The sequence below is a fragment of the Stigmatopora argus genome, chromosome 15, assembly GCF_051989625.1.
Source record: "Stigmatopora argus isolate UIUO_Sarg chromosome 15, RoL_Sarg_1.0, whole genome shotgun sequence".
Lineage (NCBI taxonomy): Eukaryota > Metazoa > Chordata > Actinopteri > Syngnathiformes > Syngnathidae > Stigmatopora > Stigmatopora argus.
The window spans coordinates 12,995,245-13,015,234 of NC_135401.1; the positions used below are offsets into that span (position 1 = coordinate 12,995,245).

General features: G+C 39.8%; 2 protein-coding genes across 3 annotated transcripts; one reads left to right on the forward strand and one right to left on the reverse strand.

The window, feature by feature from the left end:
• Window positions 1-602: 602 nt before the first annotated feature.
• scml4 (Scm polycomb group protein like 4) lies at window positions 603-10,019 on the reverse strand. Its single transcript, XM_077621824.1, has 8 exons — window positions 9,897-10,019; window positions 9,452-9,682; window positions 7,537-7,663; window positions 6,890-7,090; window positions 3,952-4,107; window positions 3,047-3,274; window positions 2,012-2,151; window positions 603-1,296 (listed from the first exon to the last, which is right to left on the reverse strand). Exons 2-8 carry the CDS (start codon window positions 9,674-9,676, stop codon window positions 1,171-1,173), a joined length of 1,203 nt encoding a protein of 400 aa, XP_077477950.1. The 5' UTR covers window positions 9,677-9,682; window positions 9,897-10,019; the 3' UTR covers window positions 603-1,170.
• A 1,121-nt stretch (window positions 10,020-11,140) lies between these two features.
• On the forward strand, window positions 11,141-19,604 carry afg1la (AFG1 like ATPase a). Of its 2 annotated transcripts, none has more exons than XM_077621695.1 (13): window positions 11,141-11,274; window positions 12,358-12,539; window positions 12,683-12,734; window positions 12,798-12,899; window positions 12,966-13,096; window positions 13,560-13,659; window positions 14,878-14,936; window positions 15,013-15,095; window positions 15,180-15,250; window positions 15,392-15,492; window positions 16,683-16,823; window positions 16,904-17,014; window positions 18,818-19,604. In XM_077621695.1, the coding sequence occupies exons 1-13, from the start codon at window positions 11,151-11,153 to the stop codon at window positions 18,953-18,955; spliced, it is 1,395 nt and encodes a 464-aa protein (XP_077477821.1). In that variant the 5' UTR covers window positions 11,141-11,150; the 3' UTR covers window positions 18,956-19,604. The 2 variants fall into 2 exon arrangements, with proteins under 2 accessions (XP_077477821.1, XP_077477822.1); XM_077621696.1 differs by having other exon boundaries at window positions 11,156-11,290.
• Window positions 19,605-19,990: the final 386 nt, after the last annotated feature.

Below are 19,990 nucleotides of genomic sequence, written 5' to 3' on the forward strand. Positions count from 1 at the left end.
CGCTTGACTTCAAAGCAGGTAGCATATGATTGTAAGTGCAAATGGATGTCTGTCTCTATCTGTACCCTATAACTTGTTGGCAACCAATCTTGGGTGTAGTCTGCCTTTTGCTAAAAGTTAGGTTCCAGCACCCCTCGACCTTAACGGGGAGAAGCGGTGATGGAAATGAATAAAAAATGAAAATGGAATAATAAAATTATTCAAAACATAACACAAAAAAAATTGACAGAAAATTGCAGTAGGCCAAAAATCTATAATATTAAAGAAAGGCTAAAAAATGCAAATGAACTCTTCGTGAGCATCCATTTATAAATCCTGCATTCTTCAAGACAAACAAAACACATTTAGACACACGCAACAAATAAATTGTTGACATAGCTTGATTTAATACTCACATCCAGGACTATTTATATACATATTCTTCTTATTTCCTTGCTGTGTCACCATTACAAAACACAAGTCATCTGACACTCCTCATATACGTCAGCACTGCTAAAATGCATTTTTTTTTTAAATATGGAGCTTTGCGCATAAACCACTCCCCCCCCCCATATATATATATATATATATATATATATATATATATATATATATATATATATATATATATATATATATATATATATAATATTACGCTTCATCGTGATTATATAGTACTTTTACATTAGCAGGAATTCAAACAGGCTGATAAAGTACATAGAATGCTGATTATGATGAAAAACGTAGAAAATTTGGGGGAAATCAAAATAAATGTTTTTTCATCAGTGCATAAAGAAATCATATGTTATAATAGGTTTATTCTCACACAGTCATACAGCAGTCAAACAATGAATTTGAATTTAGCCACCTTTGCTTTTAACACAGAACAATGAAAAGTCAGGATATTGCTGCAAGGGAGTGCACTTTCATGCAGAAAGACTGCCATAAAATGGTAATAAAGATTGTGTGAAAAATGATCATAAAATGCCAGCCACTCTCACATTGTTACTTGCTGCCAATCGCAGCAAATAAAATGAAAATGATTCAACTGATTAATCTTAGTGACATGGATAAATAAGGCTTCATTAACAATTCTTATACAAAAGATTCAATTCATCAGCTACATGGTAATCCTTTTGTGCCTTTTTTAGTTCATACTTCCTGTAAATGGAGCAATCGGGTGCGTTGATACTAAAACTTACTCTGCTTGAGCTTGTCGATATGGTAGCAGAGCTTGAGGGCGGGGCCTAACTTCAGGCCCAGATACTTCATGATCATGTCGCTCTTCAGTAGCAACAGGGCATTGCCGTCAATCTCCTGCAACAAAAAGTGAGCAAGAAACATAGCCCCCAAAACAGCTGAAAATTTCCTGGATACAAGAAGTGACCATAAATTCCCCCCAAAAATAAAAAGTGATCTGTAAGGGACATGGAAATCCCTTTAAATCAAGAGTAATGACCCAAACGCAATAGGAAGTGATCTGGAAATTCTCTAAATCGACAGGAAGTGCCTCCAAATTAATAGGAAGTAACAGAAAATCAACAAAATTGATCTGTAAAATGCCCTGAATTAAAATGTAAATAAAGCTACATCAGTGGCCCGGCGGATGAGTGGTTAGCACGTTGGTCTCACAGTGGGGGACCTGGGTTCAAATACAGGTCGGTCCACCTGTGTGGAGTTTGCAGGTTCTCCCCAAGCCTGCATGGATTTTTTCCGGGTACTCCGGTTTACTCCCAGATTGCACAAAAATGCATGATAGGCTGATTGGACACTTTATATAGCCCCTAGGTATGAGTGTGAGCGTGGATGATTGTTTGTCTCCATGTACCCTGCCTGCGATTGGCTGGCCACCAATTCTGGCCCAAAGTCAGCTGGGATACATAGACAACATCCCGCCCCCCCAACCCCCACGCCCGCGACCCTAGTGAGGATAAAGCGGTTCAGAAGATGAGATGAAGCAAAATCAAGTGGAATTGAATCCAATTTGCCCCACAATCAAGGGGAATTAACCCAAAATTAACAAGGAACTCACATGTTTCCTGAAGACGTCGGCATGCGGTCCGAGGGCATTGGTGTCGGCATCCCTGATGAACCGCACCACATCATCCACGCTCCACGTGGATGGATCCTTGCCGGGTGGTGAGGCCTTGGACTCCTGTGCAAGGTAGCCTCCTGACGGGGCAAAACGATCGTTAAGTGTGGATTGAGAGAGTTAAAAGTAAGTTGGGTGTCATGTTCTCCTGCCTATGATGACGTGTCTTTTCAGCAGTTTGTACGCCGACTCGGTGTTGCTCTTTTTGTTGTCTCCTTTTAATACTTGTGTTTTTTGGCATGCTCCTTTTATTCAATAAATTCTATTTTTTGTGAATTGACTCCTTCGTTCCTTAGTTGTATTTGATCCATCTTTAATCGGCTTGCCAATTCATAACATTGGGTAGTCCATTAGTGAAATTGTCTGTAGGTTAGTTAGGTATTGTTCAGATTGGAAGCTCAATTTTTTTTGTCCATCGAGATTGAAACTGGATGGCTCTTTTTAAGTCTCAACAGTCACAAAGCATAGGAATCTAACTTGGTGAGAGACTGAAACATATGCGGGAGCTAGTTTGTTATCTAAAATGGAGATGGTGCTTCTTAATCTTAAAAGCTCAGATGGGTTTTGACGGTCACTCTATGTATGGATGGATGAAGCCTTTGTTGCCACAGCAACCTGTCAGATGGTTCAATAATGTGGGCCAATCTGAACAGGGTCAGATCCGATTTTTCCACTTGCTAAAAATAGTATGAAGAACTCAGCCATAAAAATCGGATTTGGGGAGAAATCTGATTGGAGTCAGATATGTGATTGAGTGAGTTTGTAAATTAGTTAATGAATGAGGCATGTTACGTGCTGAGTTAATTATTGATTAGATTAGATAACTTTATTCATCCTGTATCCGGGAAATGTCATTGTCACAGAAGCAAGAGGGTGAGAATACAGACACAGATCTAGTTGGTGTTTGTTACTGAGTGAATTTGTGAACAAGTTTTTTTAAATTTAGTAGTTAGTTAGGGTCATTCAGTCAGTCACCTGTTCTGTTGCTTTCTATGAAAGCGTCAGGACTTCCTGACGACTGTCTGGGAGTGGTCGACATGTTGCCTGACGGCTGCGATGAGCGGAAGCCATAGGACGGTTTGGGAGAAGATGAGTAAGAGGATGAGCTGATAGAGCCAAACATGGATTCCCTGCGCTCTGCTGCCGGGTAGCGGTTCCCCTCTGCTCGCTCGTGGCAGTAATCCTCGATCACAGACGTTTCCCCTGGTGGTCAAAGGGACAGCAGTGAATTTCCACATTTCAGTGCCAATGATGACAATAGATAATCCATTTGCACGAGAATGGGTGGATTGCTGCCAAACTGCTCAGTTCAAATTGTCTATCACCTCCATTGGTAGAGAGAATGAATTGAAGAGGCCTTCAAATTGTTTCAAATGAGAGTGTGCCCTAGTTGAAGTGTGCAATCTGAGTAGTTATTATTATTTTTTGATTGCAATCATGTTTGTAAGTAAATCATTCTGCAAACAGTTGGTTTTGAAATTGGTTACAGTGTGATATCACACCCTCCCTTATCATGCAAGTACTGGCCTTCTTCGTTCTCTCTTCACCCCCATTGAGATCGGGATTGGTGAGCAATAACAAAAGCCATCTGGAGCTGCCACTTCTTAGTTCTAAAATGTGCCATATTAAGCATACAGTATATAAAAAAGCAATATTTTAATCAATACATCTGCATTTGCCATGCCTTTAGCACAATACTTTTGTCACATGACCATGTTTTCTCCCAGTGAGCTCAAAAACTATCAAATAAAATGGATTGAAAATGACTTTCTGGGCACTTTCAACACACCTTATCGTGCAAACCTGGTACTATGACATCGAAGGTTAAAATAATGTAAAAAACTTAGAGTTAAGGGCACCTTTAACCAAATTGTGCTTACCCTCAGAGTGGTAGGAAGCACGCTGGCTTAGAGGTTGATCGCTAAACAGATTCTCACAATGCAAGCTACGACACAGCTTCTTCAGGAAGCGCAGCACGTAGTCAATGCTGTTGACCACTGGTAGGCTCAGGAGGTGCTGCTTGCCGTCAAACGTGGCTACAGTTCAAAAACACCAAAAAAGACAATGTTCGCACGGATGTTCTTATTTCTCATAGTCAAAATAAATCCACTTTAATACGCAGAGGCAATAACGGGAAATAATTTATGAATAAAATTAATTCATTTTCAATGCCACTTATTATGGTCAGGGTCGCGGGGTGCTGGAACCTATCCAAGCTGACTTTGGGTCAAAAGAGGGAAAACACCCTAGACAGGGTGCCAATCAGTTGTAAGGTAGACATAGTGAGAGAGAACCATATACACTTCTAATCGCACTGCCATATATACTATATGGTGAGAAGTGAGTGAAAGTATGGCGGAATGAATGATTATACAAGTCTCATCTCATGTCATTGTCTGAACCTCATTAGGGTCACGGGGGTGCTGGAGCCTATCCCATAAGACTTCGGACCAGAGGCGGGGGAAACCCGTAATCGCAGGGATCAAGGAGACGGACAACCATGCACACTCACACCCATACCTAGGGGAAATTTAAAGTGTCCAATCAGCCTACCGTGCATGTGTTTGGGATGTGGGAGGAAACCGGAAAACCCACGCAGCCAGGCGGAGAACATGCAATCTCCACACAGGTGGACTGACCTGGATTTGAACCCAGGTCCCCTACTGTGAACGGATACGGGTTTTTCCTAACCAAAAACCCTGGATGACCAAGGAGACACAGGCACTCATCAAATGTTGTAACACCGCCTTCAGATCAGGGGACAAGATACAATACAGAGCTGCCAGAGCAGAGCTGAAAAGAGGCATTAAAAAGGCCAAGGCAGCATATACAAAGAAAATTGAGGAGCACTTCACAGAAAATAACCCAAAGAAGATGTGGCAGGGAATACGACATATTACCAATTACAATGACAATAATGTCTGTTAACGCAGATGCCCCACTAGCGGAGGAACTGAACCGTTTCTTTGCCCGCTTTGAGACTGACAAATCAGACCCAGTCTCAACACCCCCACCACCACCCTGCAGCAATACACTGAAGTTTCAGGAACAGGAAGTGAGACTGGTAATGCGGTCTGTGAACACCAGGAAGGCTGCTGGCCATGACGGAGTACCTGAGAAGGTGCTCAAAGCCTGTGCTGACCAGCTGGCTGGAGTTTTCACAAAAAAATTCAATTGTTCCCTGCAACAATCCATCATTCCATCCTGCCTGAAATCTGCCACCATTATCCCTGTCCCCAAAAAGCCAACCATTGACAGCCTGAATGATTATAGGCCTGTTGCACTCACGCCTGTGATCATGAAGTGCTTTGAAAAGTTGGTAGCCCGCCATATCAGGAATACAATCCCTCCCTCAGTTGAGTAGAGCAAACTGATCCACTGAGGATGCTATCGCCATTGCTCTACACACAGCACTGAGCCACCTGGAACACCATGGGAATTATGTGAGGATGCTTTTCATTGACTATAGCTCAGCCTTCAACACTACAAAACCGGACATTCTGACTGACAAACTCTCCCACCTTGGACTATCCTCTTCCATCTGCTGCTGGATAAAGAACTTCTTAACCAACCAACCACAAACTGTTAGACTTGGTCCCCACCTCTCTTCCTCCATTACACTGAGCACTGGCTCCCCTCAAGGCTGTGTACTGAGTCCTCTTCTGTACTCCCTGTACACATACGACTGTACACCAACCCACCAGTCTAACTCCATCATCAAATTTGCCGATGACACCACTGTGGTCGGACTCATCTCAGGAGGGGATGAGTCGGCCTACTGAGATGAGGTCAACAAACTGTCTTCGTGGTGCTCAGTGAACAATCTCACACTGAACACCACGAAAACTAAAGAAATAATCCTGGACTTTCACAAACACAGCACAGATCTGGCCCCACTCCTCATAAATGGAGTATGTGTTGACAGGGTCCAGTCCTTTAAATTCCTGGGGGTCCACGTCACGGATAAGCTCTCCTGGTCTACAAACACCACGGCAGTAGTGAAGAAGGCCCAGAAACAACTCAATTTCCTCAGGGTACTCAGGAGGAACAACTTGAACAATAAGCTTCTGGTAACCTTCTATAGAACCACTGTGGAGAGCATCCTGGCATACTGCATCACAGCGTGGTACGCTGGAAGCACGGCAGCAGACAAAAAGGCCATGCAGAAAGTGATTAACACTGGCCAGAAGCAATGTATTCATAACGGCAGAATGCCAAATTACGAGTCCGAAATTATCACTTATTTGGGTCTTTTGCCGAGAGAACGCACCTTATGGAGAAGCACTACCAATTTCGTCATACGTAGTTTCTGGGTGTGATGACAATTAGGCTTTTGTTGTTGATGATGACGACAGGGCCTATGTCCGATTATTATGTGAGGCTGAAGCACTAACCACTCACCGGGGCCCCCTATGGTTATACAAGTAAATATTATATCTAGGAATTTATACGTCAAACATAGTACAAGGGGCGGCCCGGTGACGCGAGTGGTTAGTACGTCTGACTCACAGCTCTGGGGTCCCGGGTTCAAGTCAAAGTCAGTCCACCTGTAAGGAGTTTGCATGTTCTGTGTGGGTTTTTCTCTGGGTACTCCGGTTTCCTCCCACATTACAAAAAAACATGTATGATAGGCTGATTGGACACTCTAAATTGCCCCTAGGAATGAGTGTGACCGTAAATGCTTGTTTGTTTCCTTGTCCCCTGCGATTGGCTGGCCACCAATTCAGTCTGTCCCCCGTCTATGGTCTGAAGACAGCTGGGATTGGCTCCAGCACCCCTTGCGAAAATGAGATGAAATGAGAACATAGTATAAGCTACCTGATATTTTCTCTCCCCCGTATCCTTGTGTTAGCAGCGTGAAGACGTTTTTTTGTTGAAAGGCACTGTCGATGCAGCCCTGCACAGCCTGCTGCAGCACCACTGATGGCCGGTCGGGTCCAAAGTGGTCAGGCAGCTGCTGGATCTTCTTCCTGTCCAGGTTAGGGCCGGTGTTGGCCTGCTTGTTGATGTAGATGCACACTGAATACATTAAATAAAAAAAATGCAGTGTTTTTTTAATTTCATGAAATATATTGGCAAAAAAAGTATTTTCCATATGAGCAGTTTGAGGCAGCTGAGTAGCTAGCGTGGGGGAGATCTGGGTTCAAATCCAGGTCGGTCCACCTGTTTGGAGTTTGCATGTTATCCCCGGGCCTGCATGGGTTTTCTCCGGGTACTCCGGTTTCCTCCCACATTGCAAAACACATGCATGGTAGGCTGATTGGACACTCTAAATTGCCCCTAGGTATGAGTAAGCATAAATGGTTGATTGTCTCCTTGTGCCCTGCGATTGGCTGGCCACCAATTCAGGGTGTCCCCTGCCTCCGGCCCAAAGTCAGCTGGGATAGGCACCAGCACCCCCCGTGACCTTAGTGAGGATAAAGTGGTTCAGAAAATGAGATGAACAGTTTTATGCACCATTCTACCTGTGAGGACTTGGGGCGTGGCCGAGTGGGGGACTGTGGCGGCGTCCTGAGGGATGGAACTCATGTCAGGTTCAGGGGTGCTGCTGGGCGGGGAGATGGCTAACGGCGTCATCATCCTGGGTTTCAGCTGCAGAAGAAGATATTTCCTTAAAAGGACGTCGCGATGGCCGAGTGGTTTGCACGTTGGCTTCACAGAAAGGACTCACCTGGGGTGGAACCCAGGTGGGTCTTTCCTGTGTGGAGTATGCATTTTCTTCCCAGGTTTGAGTGGGTACTCCGGTTTACTCCCACATCCCACAAACATGCATGTTGTTTGGCTGATTGAACAGTCTAAATTGCCCCTAGGTATGAATGTGAGCATGAATGGTTGTTCGTCTCCTTGTCCTGTGCCATTGGCTGGCCACCAATTCAGGGTATCACCTGCCTGGTGCCCATAGTTGGCTGGGGAATGGGCTCCAGCACACCCTGTGACCCATATGAGGATAAGCGGTACGGAAAATGAATTACTTAACAAATTAAAAGATGGCAAAACAATCACTCCACTTATTGCTTTCGTAAATATCCTCAAAAGGGAACCCCGAATTAAGAGGTAGTATTTATGTAAAGATTCATTTTTGCTAATATTTTACATATTTTATTGTTTCTACATTTTTATGAGATAAAATTAGAAATACTTCCAGTTGCAGAAAAAACGCTCCTCAACATCATACGTCAACGTCCATGTTTCAGAGTTGATATGGTGTCATCAAGTCTACAAAATTCTCCCGTTTACCTTGGTATGTATACATGTGCATCTATGTGTATGTATGAATATATATAAGTATATATTTATATTATGTATGTATATATGTGTTTATATTTATATTATGTATGTATATATATGTGTATATATTTATATTATGTATGTATATATGTGTATATATTTATATTATGTATGTATATATGTGTAGTATGTATATATTTATATTATGTATGTATATATGTGTATATATATATACATATAAATATATATAAGCAACACGCTTATTTCTTCATTTATTAACTTATTTATTACCTATTTATTTATGTCTAAAATGTATTTTCCTGTGTCTGTATTCTCACCCTCTTGCTACTGTGACAGTGAAATTTCCCAAATACGGGATGAATGAAGTTATCTAATATAATCTAATATAAACTAATTATGGTCAAACAGCGCAATATTAGTGTCATCCCAGTACAGGATATGACTCCAGAAGTTAAGAACATTGTCTTGGTGTCTTATTGCAAACAGTAATCAGGTTTTTTTTCGTTAGTAGTAATGGCTTCATTCTTGGTGAGTGGCCTTTTAGCCAATTCCTGTGCAGGACTCGTTTCACTGTGGATAATGACAATTTCTTAACAGCTTAATCCAACTTCTTCACAAGGTCTTTATCTTGGCCATCCCTAGAACACAAATTCCATCTTCTTCCTGAGCGGTGTGATTGCTGCACAATCCCATAATTTTTCCCCATCTTTAAGCAACCGGAAATTGCACCCAAGGATGAACTAAACTTTTGGAGCTCCACGATTCTCTCTTTTATTTCTATTCTGTTTATTTATTTTGTAATGATTAAAAAAAAGGAAGCAGCAAGTGTGCTGTCAAATAACTCACTTGATGTCAATTAAATTATCAGGAATTTCCAAAGCCATTATCTCACCTTTGAACCTTTGAACCACGGGGAAAATAATACAAAAGTATAAGAATATATAGAATAGATGTAGTATATTTGTTATTAAAACAAATATGAACCGCTTTTGTTGGATAAATGGAACTAAATTTATTTGGGGAAAAATCATTTTAACAAAAAGCTTTATTAACTGACAGCCAATTGATTTTAATGGGGAAATTTTGATTTGACAAATTCAACTTGAAGCTATTTCCCAAACTCAGCCTGACCTTGAATCCTGGCTTCCTCCCCCTCTTCTTGGGCACTTTGAGTGGGGGCAGCGAGTCGGCATAGCGATTGACGAAATCCATCTTGGCCACGCTTCGCAGCGGGGGTCTTCCTCGTTTCCTGCCCGGAATCTTGCCCGACTGGCCCGGCATGAATGAGGACGGCGCCACTGCGGCCGATTGCATCTCACCAGCTCGTTGCTGCACCGTCGCTGCTGGAACACTCATTTGGAGCTGTAAAAAAAGTGACATGGTATCTTCACCGTCCCTCTTTGTTGTCGCCGCAGGCTGTCATTAGACAAATGCATACAGCAGTAAAAGGGTGGGAGGTTGCTTTCGGGGGGTGGTCTTCACCATGGATACCCGGTTATGTGCTGCCATCACCACCCAGCATCCATCTTTAAACCCCACTAGGAGATATCTGTTGACAAAGGATGTAAACACTCACCGCCCGACGCAGACAAGCAGGAGGGGTCTTGATGCGCCTGTTTCGTCTTCCAGTTGAAAAGTGGATGGAATACCGCTTGGAACACAGAGTGAAAAGAGAGAGAGAAAGAGAGAGAGAGAGAGAGAGAGAGAGAGAGAGAGAGAGAGAGAGAGAGAGAGAGAGAGAGAGTGACACAGTATTTGCCTGAAGGTAGTGGTAATGGTGATGGGGGTTCCTCTGTTGTCATGGCAACAAACCTACAACCCATGTTTAGTCTGCAGCTCACTGATGAAGAGGCAAAATTGCATTTGTTCCGTTTCAGCACTGAAAAAGTAGCATAAATGTAGAACTCCACTTGATTTAGATTTGATGGGGATATGATGTATTACCGTTTATATATATATATATACATCATATCCCCATCAAATCTAAATCAAGTGGAGTTCTACATTTATGTTGTTGTTATTTTGCATTCATTGCTGTAGAAATAACCAGACTGGACAAGTGTTGAATTTAAAGGTAGGGAGGACATCTTTGTCATATGCATCGCAGCAGAAGAATCCCGTTTCTTTCTTTAAATCGTTTTCCGAGCCGTTTATCCTCACAAGTGTGCTGCAGCTTATCCCACTCAACTATGAGGACCAGACAGGTGACACCCATAATTGTTGGCCAGCCAATCGGAGGGCACAAGGAGAAAGACAACCATTCACACTCGCACTCAAACCTATGGGCAATTTAAAGTGTTCAACCAGCATACCCTGCATGTTGTTGAAAGGTGGACGGAAAGCAGAGTACCCAGAGAAAAACCACACAAGCCCCAGAAGAACATGCAAACTCCCCATAGTAGGGGCCCACATTATCATCACAAGTGTCACGGGAGGTGCAGGAGCATATCCCAGCTAGTAACTATGGGGACCAGGGGGGGCACCTTCAATTGGTGGTCAGCCAATCACAGGGCACTGCTAGAAAGTTGTATATATATTTTTAAAAATACACTACTATTTAAAAGTATGGAGGAAATTTAGTTTCTATTATTAAAACACTAGAAAGCGTGTCCAATAATGGTAGGTAGATAATATTTTTTTTGTTATTCAATTAATCATAATGTTTAAAATAATTATTTATATTTATTTAATTACATTAAAATATAATTCAAACATAGAAAACGCAAAACAAAAGAAGAGTCTAATCATTTCGTTCCCTAAAACAAAGTTATTACATTATTTTGATCGAACAGGATGTTACATAAAGTTTTACGGTTTTTTTAAATCAAAGATGGCGGTGTGGGTACCGCTGTCTTCCAAAATGTCACCCCATTCTCTGGGTTGTACTTTGCTACGGAGAGGACAGTATTCCTCCATAAAACTGCTCAAATCCATATTATCGTGCCGTAGACGAGGTGAGACGGTTTATTGGTGAGTTTTTGTTTATGCAGTGGCTGTGTGCAAATTGTCTGTCCAAAATTCTAGACAACCTGAACATAAAAAAGCAGGCTTACTTGAGCTAAATCACATATTTAGTCAAAATAAGGCTATAGCTTCCTTGTAAATTCAATGTGCTTTGTACATCCTTTTACTGTCCTGCCAACTGTCATCAATAAACACACAAATTCCAAATAATGCTGATCGACAGTAGCTTGTTTTTAGCAATGAAGCCAACTTTTCAAATGTTACAGATTCGTTTAAACTACGTACATAAGTGTTCATGTCTGTTTTACCAAGCTTATCAAAGGGGTAGTATTTTTTTAAATAGAATATCGCATCTGTCCTGCCAACAGTCATCAATAAACTCACAAATTCCAAATAATGCGGATCGCCAGTAGCATGTTTTTATCAATGAAGCCAACTTTTCAAATGTTACAGATTCGTTTAAACTCTGTACTGAAGTGTTCATGTCTGTTTTATAAAGGTTATTAAAGGGTTGGTATTTTTTAAATAGAATATCGCATAGTTTCACCTGGAAAAAAATGATTTAAACTCTCATTGCTATCTGTCCATTTGTAATATGTGATACCTCTCCTCAAAAATGCTTCTACGTACGGAATATTCAGGTTACGAAAAGGCTCGATACTATTACTATTCAGCTAAGGAAATCAAACATCCCACTAAATGTAAATATACTTTAGGTATACAGTATTTATATTTTTGTCGCGGTAAAGTTGCTTTCCTGACGCCGTGCTTTGAAACCACTTGGAATTAATTAATTTTTACTTTTACTACGGTACATGGGGGCTGTTGTGAACAAACTAGGACCACTACATTACATGCACACTGTTTTGGTTTTATTCACCAATACTGCCACATTTTTGGTCAAATTCCGGATATATAAAAATGTAAGGCTTTTGTCGGTAAGGGTACCTTGCGTATTAACTGTGGAAATCAAATTATCCGTGTGTAACTAAGCAAAACCATGAAGTCACTTTTTTCCCTAAATAAAACTAGGCACAAATGTGAATTTTGCCTTGTGGTGTATCTCCGAGAAGGTTACGTCGTGGAAGCTGAGACAAGCGGTGTCCTGGTCACACCATTGGAGCACTACAGTGGGCTCATCCGAGATGGGACCCTGCGGGAGGATGAGCACCAGAGAGCAGTGATGGTCAAGCTGGACCAGCTGCACAAAACACTCCACGGGTACAACAACGCGCCTACATCAGTCTTTCAAAAGGTACAATGATTTAGTAGTTCAACAAAATTGCTGTCAATGGTACTGAACAACTTCAATTGAATAAACATCTAAATAAACACAAGTTAAAAAAAATCTTATTGTTCAAACTTTTAAGTAGATTTTTTTCCTTCTTTATATTGTAGTTTTTCACCAAGCAGAAGCCTCCTAAGGGTTACTACATCTACGGCGATGTGGGTAAGAAACCGCGTGACCGTATCGTTTTTTTTCTGCAATAACCAAAGGGACGTGTTATTTCAGGTACGGGTAAAACTATGGTTATGGACATGTTTTACTCACATGTGGAGACGGAAAAGAAAAAGAGGGTTCACTTTCATGGGTTTATGTTGGATGTACACAAACGTGAGTGCGCCTTTATTATTTAGACAGCGGACAAAATGGCTCATATTATTGGTGCTTACTATGCAGGGATCCATCGTCTTAAGCAGAGTTTACCGAAAAGGAAAGCAGGAAAGATGGCCAAATCTTATGACCCCATTGCGCCGGTTGCCGAGGAAATCAGCGAGGAAGCCTCTCTGCTGTGCTTTGATGAGTTTCAGGTACGGACATCATCATTTAGTGTCAACTGATCTATCGGGGGCATTTAATCACAAAAATGTAACAAATCCGGTCCACTGATCGCTTATGTAGATTTTTTTTGCATTACTACACACACACACACAAATCGTATCTCAAATTTGTCTTTTATCGCAATTCAAAAATTTGCTCAGAATTTTCCTCATATCTCAATTTTTTGTATGTTGGGACACTCATATGTCAAGGTATAACTGTACTGTTAGTCGATGCCTATGATGAACATTGACTTCACCGGTAACACTTTCTAACAAAACAAGATTGATTGGACTATTAAAGATGCATGCTGTTGTTTATGAAAAGAAAATCATGATTTGACTATCAATTCCAGGATTCCTCTGGTTCGTTTATCACTGTTAATACCAGCCAATGAGTTAATGTGATAATTTTCGTTATCGCGTTATATCTCACCTTATAATGTAAATACAGGTGACGGACATCGCTGACGCCATGATCCTCAAACAACTCTTTGAGAACTTGTTTCTCCATGGGGTGGTTGTCGTAGCGACATCCAATCGCTTCCCTGAAGGTGAGAACTTAGGAAAGTAGGAATTACTGTATTTACTCGGATATAAGCCGCATTTGACGGACAAAAAATGATGACTGAATCGAGGGTATGGCTTATATGCACATAAAAAGACGACATGCACAAAACTGCAAGGTGACAAAGACGAAACGCTATAACACCATAATGCATGATGCCTTAACGCAAGACAATGCAAATACGATACGGTCATTTATTTCAAAATTGAGAAAAGATTGAGATAAAACGCTCAACAATTAATTTTTTTTTACGTCCGAATGAAATTTAAAAAAAAGCGTCTCTTGCATAAAAGGTGGAAAAAAACCTCACTTGCTCGCTCATGGCGTCGCCAGCCCACCGCAGTTATAAACGTGCTCTGACTAGTCAGACGCAAGTAGCCTTGATGGATGTGCTCGTTTACCATGTCAGCACATCCCAATAGTTGTTAAGGCTGATCGAAGGTATTGCAGTCGATCATTAAAATATCATCCTTGGTACCTGCGTAATGTGTATCCCATGCTATTATTGCACCCAGAGACTTGGTGAACACTATACCACTACAGACAAACTTCCTGGTTGTCCTTACGTTACTTACTTTTTGAATTTGTCCACGTGCAGGCAATACCCTCCCTCTCGAAACACAGAAAGGAAATGATTTTACATTTGTGATTCTGAAATAAAACAAAATTCCGCTTTGATTTTTTTCTTTTTATTTCTGTCAACTATTGCAGTAATATGAACCATTGAAAAAATCAAGATATTTCAAAATTAGAGGCAATTTGGCTGCCACAACATCCTAAACTTCTGGTAAGAAAATTGTAATTTTGTCATTAAAAAGCATCAGGTTGTCATCATTTCTTTTTTCCAATTCAATAATTTGATATTTTGCATTCACAAAGACAGCCATATTAACTCCCTTATGATATTGACCCTAATAATGTGCTTTTGATTCATACAGTATTTCATAAATACCAGGTGCTATGATTTTTTCTTAAGATTTTCCCTTCAAAGTAACACATTTGTACTCCCTATTAAAACCATGAATATGGAGGTGAAAATTGTAACCTTAAAAGTTCGGCTTATACGTGACAAATGGTAAAATTCAACAATTTTATGGCATTTTAAGGGTCCGGCTTATACGTGGCTTATATGCAAGTAAATATGGTAGTACCAGGGAATTATTGAAGTGTTAATGACACCCCTGCACACTCCACATTCTTTCAGACTTGTATAAAAATGGGTTGCAGAGGGTAAACTTTGTGCCTTTTATTGCTGTACTGCAGGTAAGATGTCGCCTTTTTATATTTTCAAAATGCCAAATAATTCGAAATGACCACTCAACCCTTAAATATTGTCCAGAAATACTGCCAAACTCTTCGTCTGGATTCGGGGATCGACTACCGCAAGAGGAATAGACCCTCTGCAGGGAAACTTTACTTCCTGTAAAATGTCCGCGCATCATGCCACAACATTTTTTATGATCATTATTTTCATTTCTTCCATTTCTTGTGTCACGTTCACATCAGTTCCAGTGAACCTGATGCAGAAAAGACACTGGATGAACTTTTTGACGAGCTGGCTTTCAAGCAGAATGACAGTAAGTCATGTTTTAGTTTTCTCTCGTTTTATTGATTGAATTTATTCAGTGACAGCACAGAAAAGAGCACACAAGAACTTCATATATTCATATTTTGAAGATTAGAATTATGGAGTAATAATATTTATATTTAATCCACAGTAACGCGACCAAGGGTGCTGAACGTCCACAACAGGAAAGTGCGTCTGAACAAAGCATGCGGGACGTTATTGGACTGCACTTTTGAGGAACTGTGTGACAGAGTAAGGGTTTAAATAATTCAAATGGCAGAAAAATGAATGTATTAGGGCTGGGCAAGCAGGCACAAGTAAAATAATGTTTTTTCTTTCAGATCAGATCGTTTTCCAATTTTTATTTTACACCTGATTTTTTTCTCATTATAAAGGCGGTGTAATATACTTTTTTTTAAAAAAAAAGTTCAATTGTTTTTTCATCATCTGAAGTTGCTAAGTGAAACTAAACATTTTCCCTAAGACCCAGGGATTTAAATTAGATGCATGTTTGCTGTTTTGACACCGCTTTTTGTTAAACAACCCTTTTCTGATGTTTCCCTGGTTGAATGATGGAACCTTGAAGTTGGTGGTGGGAGCTCTGTCTTGGTGATGTATAAAAGATACAGAAGTTCCAAATCACTGCTTTTGAAAAAAAAAAGGCTAAAAAACAAAATTACTGGACCAATTTTTCACATTATTTCAGCTTCTAGGGCATTGCTGAGCAAATTGTTCCACAATGGGCCACATTGGGTACGGGTTTTCGTTCCAACCTATAAGACGGGTAGGGAACCTATGGCTCGGGAGCCACATGTGGCTCTTTCGATGGGTGCATCTGGCTCTTCGCTAACCTGTGAGCTAAAATATGGAACCCGCTGGTGACAGAACTGAGATACTATGTCCAGTGCTGCTTTAGTCTTCTTTTTTTGCATTAGACTCTGCTAGAATGCATACTCTCATTGATTAGCAACTGCATAAGAATGTTGTCAAAAGTATTCTTTTTTTTCCACTTTAAAAGTTGTGAAATTACCAAAATAAAAGACACCCATTTACATGTATTTTGACTTTTAAATTCGGAGTATGGCTCTCAAGGAATAACATTAGAAAATATGAATTGTTTATGGCTCTCTTCGTCCAAAAGGTTCCCGACCCCTGCTATAAGAGAAAACCTTTACACCAATCTGGTGTCTTTGAAGTGCAATCAGTGGATTGCAGTCAGGTGCTTCTTATTTCAGCACAAACCTCATTGGTTAAACTGTTTGTGTCGGATCGGTTGGAACAAAAATCTGCACCCACTGCGGTCCTTGTTAGCATAAGCGGCATGGAAAACTTGCCCAGTCCTAGTATGTATTTTCATTCCAAAGTCTAATGGATCTTTCTACCAGATGACAATTATTTGTGATATCTGTAACCAGAAGTCTACGATTTGTTTATGCTTTTAGCCTCTTGGTGCCAGTGACTACCTAGAGATCTCCCGTCTGTTTGACACAGTCTTCATCCGGCACATCCCACGCTTGACGCTCAACAAGAAAACGCAAGCCCGCCGACTAATCACACTGGTGGATGCGCTCTATGACCACAAGGTTTATCTGGCCACTCACCTCGGAGGAAATAAACATTTTCAGAAATGTTAACATGATTGTGCATCCATTTGGTATTTCAGGTGCGTATGGTGATTCTTGCCGATCACCCGTTGGAGGAGGTCTTTGTCCTGGAAGGCGACCATAGCCACGATGAAAGTCACATCTTAATGGATGATTTAGGACTGAAAAGAGTAGGAACATCTGTGAACATTTGTCATGATATATAATGGGGACTGAGGGTTGGCAGTGATATAATCGTCTAATCATCTACTAATTGATGATCAAATTAATTGACCACTATTTTTCATAGTTGATGCTTTAGACTCGGGTGCCCAACTCTGGTTGTCATGGACCCCTTTCCAGTCTATTTTCCACATCTTTCTACTCTACTACACCTGAATCAAATGATCAACTCATCAGGAAGTTGTCAAGAAGCCTGATAATGCTCCTGATATTTTGATTCAGGTGTGTTGGAGGAGGGAGAGGTGGGAAAACAGACTAGATAGGTGCCCTTGGGTACTCGCACGTTTCGTCGAAAGACGTTTGGTCGACCGGACGTTTGGTCGCCGGGTTGTTACTGTTGAAACCAGCTCTCAAAATTATAATCATGAGAGAGAGAGTGAGTTTAATATCTAAATATCTAATATCAAAATATCAACAGTAAACTCTCTGTCATAATTTGACAGCGAGCGAACCCGGCAACCAAACGTCCGGTCGACCAAACGTCCGGTCGACCAAACGTCCGGTCGACCACACGTCCGGTCATGGTGCCCTTTAGGACCGGAGTTGGTGAGCCCTGGTTTAGAGATATTGTTAACCTAAAGAAATGTCCAAATCTTTTTAATAGTAAATATCCCATTTTAGTTTTTTTATTTGTTTACATCTTCTTAACTAAAGAAGAGAAAAACCATAAGTTATAATCATTTAATTAAAAAAAAGGAAAAATATAAATATTTTCTTATTTTCATTTTTATATCATTACAATGCAAATAATCTCTTATGTAGTCCTAACAAATAGATGGTTATCTTTGTATTTAACTAAATATAATAATATTTGCAAATATCTGCTTTCATTTTGGAAAACAATCATACTCTTACATAATACTTAGTCCAAAATTTCAGATTTTTTTTGGGTGCCAAAGCAGATTCCATTGTAATGTAAAATGTAAAACCCAGAGTAATATAACAGCATAAAATCTTTATATAGTTGAAGTTTGAGGTTTACACACACTTAGCAAAAACACAAATTTTAGTTTTTTGGTCTCACTGTCTCAAGTCAATACAGATTAATTGTTTGAATTCAGTCAGGATTAACAAAATTATTTAATTTTTCTAAATGCCCAATAAACCAGACAGAATTTCTCAGAGAATGTTATATTATTTTTGTTTTGTTGATACACACAAAAACATACTGTGCCTTTAAAGAACATGGGGATGTCTAGATGATGAGGTGCTGGCTTTGAAGGCTCCGGATAGCTTGACTGACTAACATGTGAATGAATGATGCCACACCTGGGGATGTATTTAAGGTCATCACTCAAACACACAATTTTTATTTTGAAATCACGAGAAAGTCAAAAGAAACTTAGCATAATTAAATTATTTTGGTAATCCTCACTGACCTGAAACAGATGTATTGTCTAATTGGACTTAAGAGAGTAAAACAGAAAATGAAATGTCTGTTTTTGGACGGTATATGTAAAATTCCGGCTTCAACTGTATGTATATGAACTGATTAGTCAACTAAACGCAAATACAATCACTGATTAGTCGAATATCAATATAATAAATGTATTAACCTTTTGGTAGTAAATGATCATGTTTCAGTGCTATGGATGTTAATAGGAGGACTATCGCTGCCAGCCCATCTCAGTTCAAATGTAACGTTCTTTTATCGCGGCGAAAGATTTAATATTTCCACTAGTTTTTCTTTTCATCTAATACACAAAGATGATAAAAATATTTGATGATCACCACACCGTCTGTCTTTTCAGGACGAGGCCAGCAGTCTGTCCATCTTCAGTGGCGAAGAAGAGATGTTTGCCTACCAGAGAACTGTTTCCAGACTCACTGAGATGCAGAGTGAAGAATACTGGCTAGAGGGAGACCGCAATGCAAAGACCAAAACCTAATGTAGCTCCATATTTTTAATTATTTACTTTTTTTTAAATCTAAACTTTTTTTTTTAAATTCTGAAGACAAATAAATTATTTTTTAACTGAGAATATCCATGTTAAAAAAAAGGTTGTGGGGACACGTGCATTTTTGCCTAAACTATTTTAGGCCTGTACTGTACTGTAAAAAAAAACCTAGATTAAAGTGATAAGCTTGATAAAATTAAGTATTTTAAAATTAAATGTTGCTCTTTTATACATGGAGAAACAATTTACCTAAAAATAGATGTTTAACATTTTAATACAAGTAAATGTAAAACATTTTATTAGGAATTATACTCCTAAAAACTGCACTTGTATCACAATATTTCAATTTTATTAAAAAAATGATCCACCTTTTTTGAAAATGTAACACTATTTTGAGAATATTTGGTCTTTAAGATCAAATGTATGTACTAGCTTAAATTCTGGGTCTCAAAATACCCTTACTTTTTTAAATTAGATGGCTTTATTCCATATTTCATCTCTTTTTCATCATATACACAATACAATACATGCTTGTTGTACAATGTATGCCTGTTGTATTCTCATCTATTACGCTGGCCAACATTTTTTTCAAAGTGCTGGATTTTTTTTAACTTATTCAATAAAAGTATTGTTCACTGATTATATACCTGTCAGCAATTTTTCTGCATGTTTGGTCTTCATGCAATTATCCAACTATTCTTGTACTATTGCAACAAAATCTAAAAAAGAAGAAGCTTTATTCCGGGGAAATCACCCCCCTGGCCCGGGTGTAATGTCTGAAAAGCTCCAGTAGTATTTGTATTTAATCAATAAACGCTGCTAGGAAGTGGATATTACCCCATTTAGTGCATTTTTTGCCGTTTCGCGTATGGACGTATAAGTCTTTTGATACTCCGGTCCCGGTTCTGATGTCTAAAAAGCTCCAGTATTTGTATTTGATCAATAAATGCTATTTTCGGCTGGATTTTACCCCATTTTCGGGCAATGTTTGCCGGTACGCCATTGACGTTCATTGCTGTCTTTTCC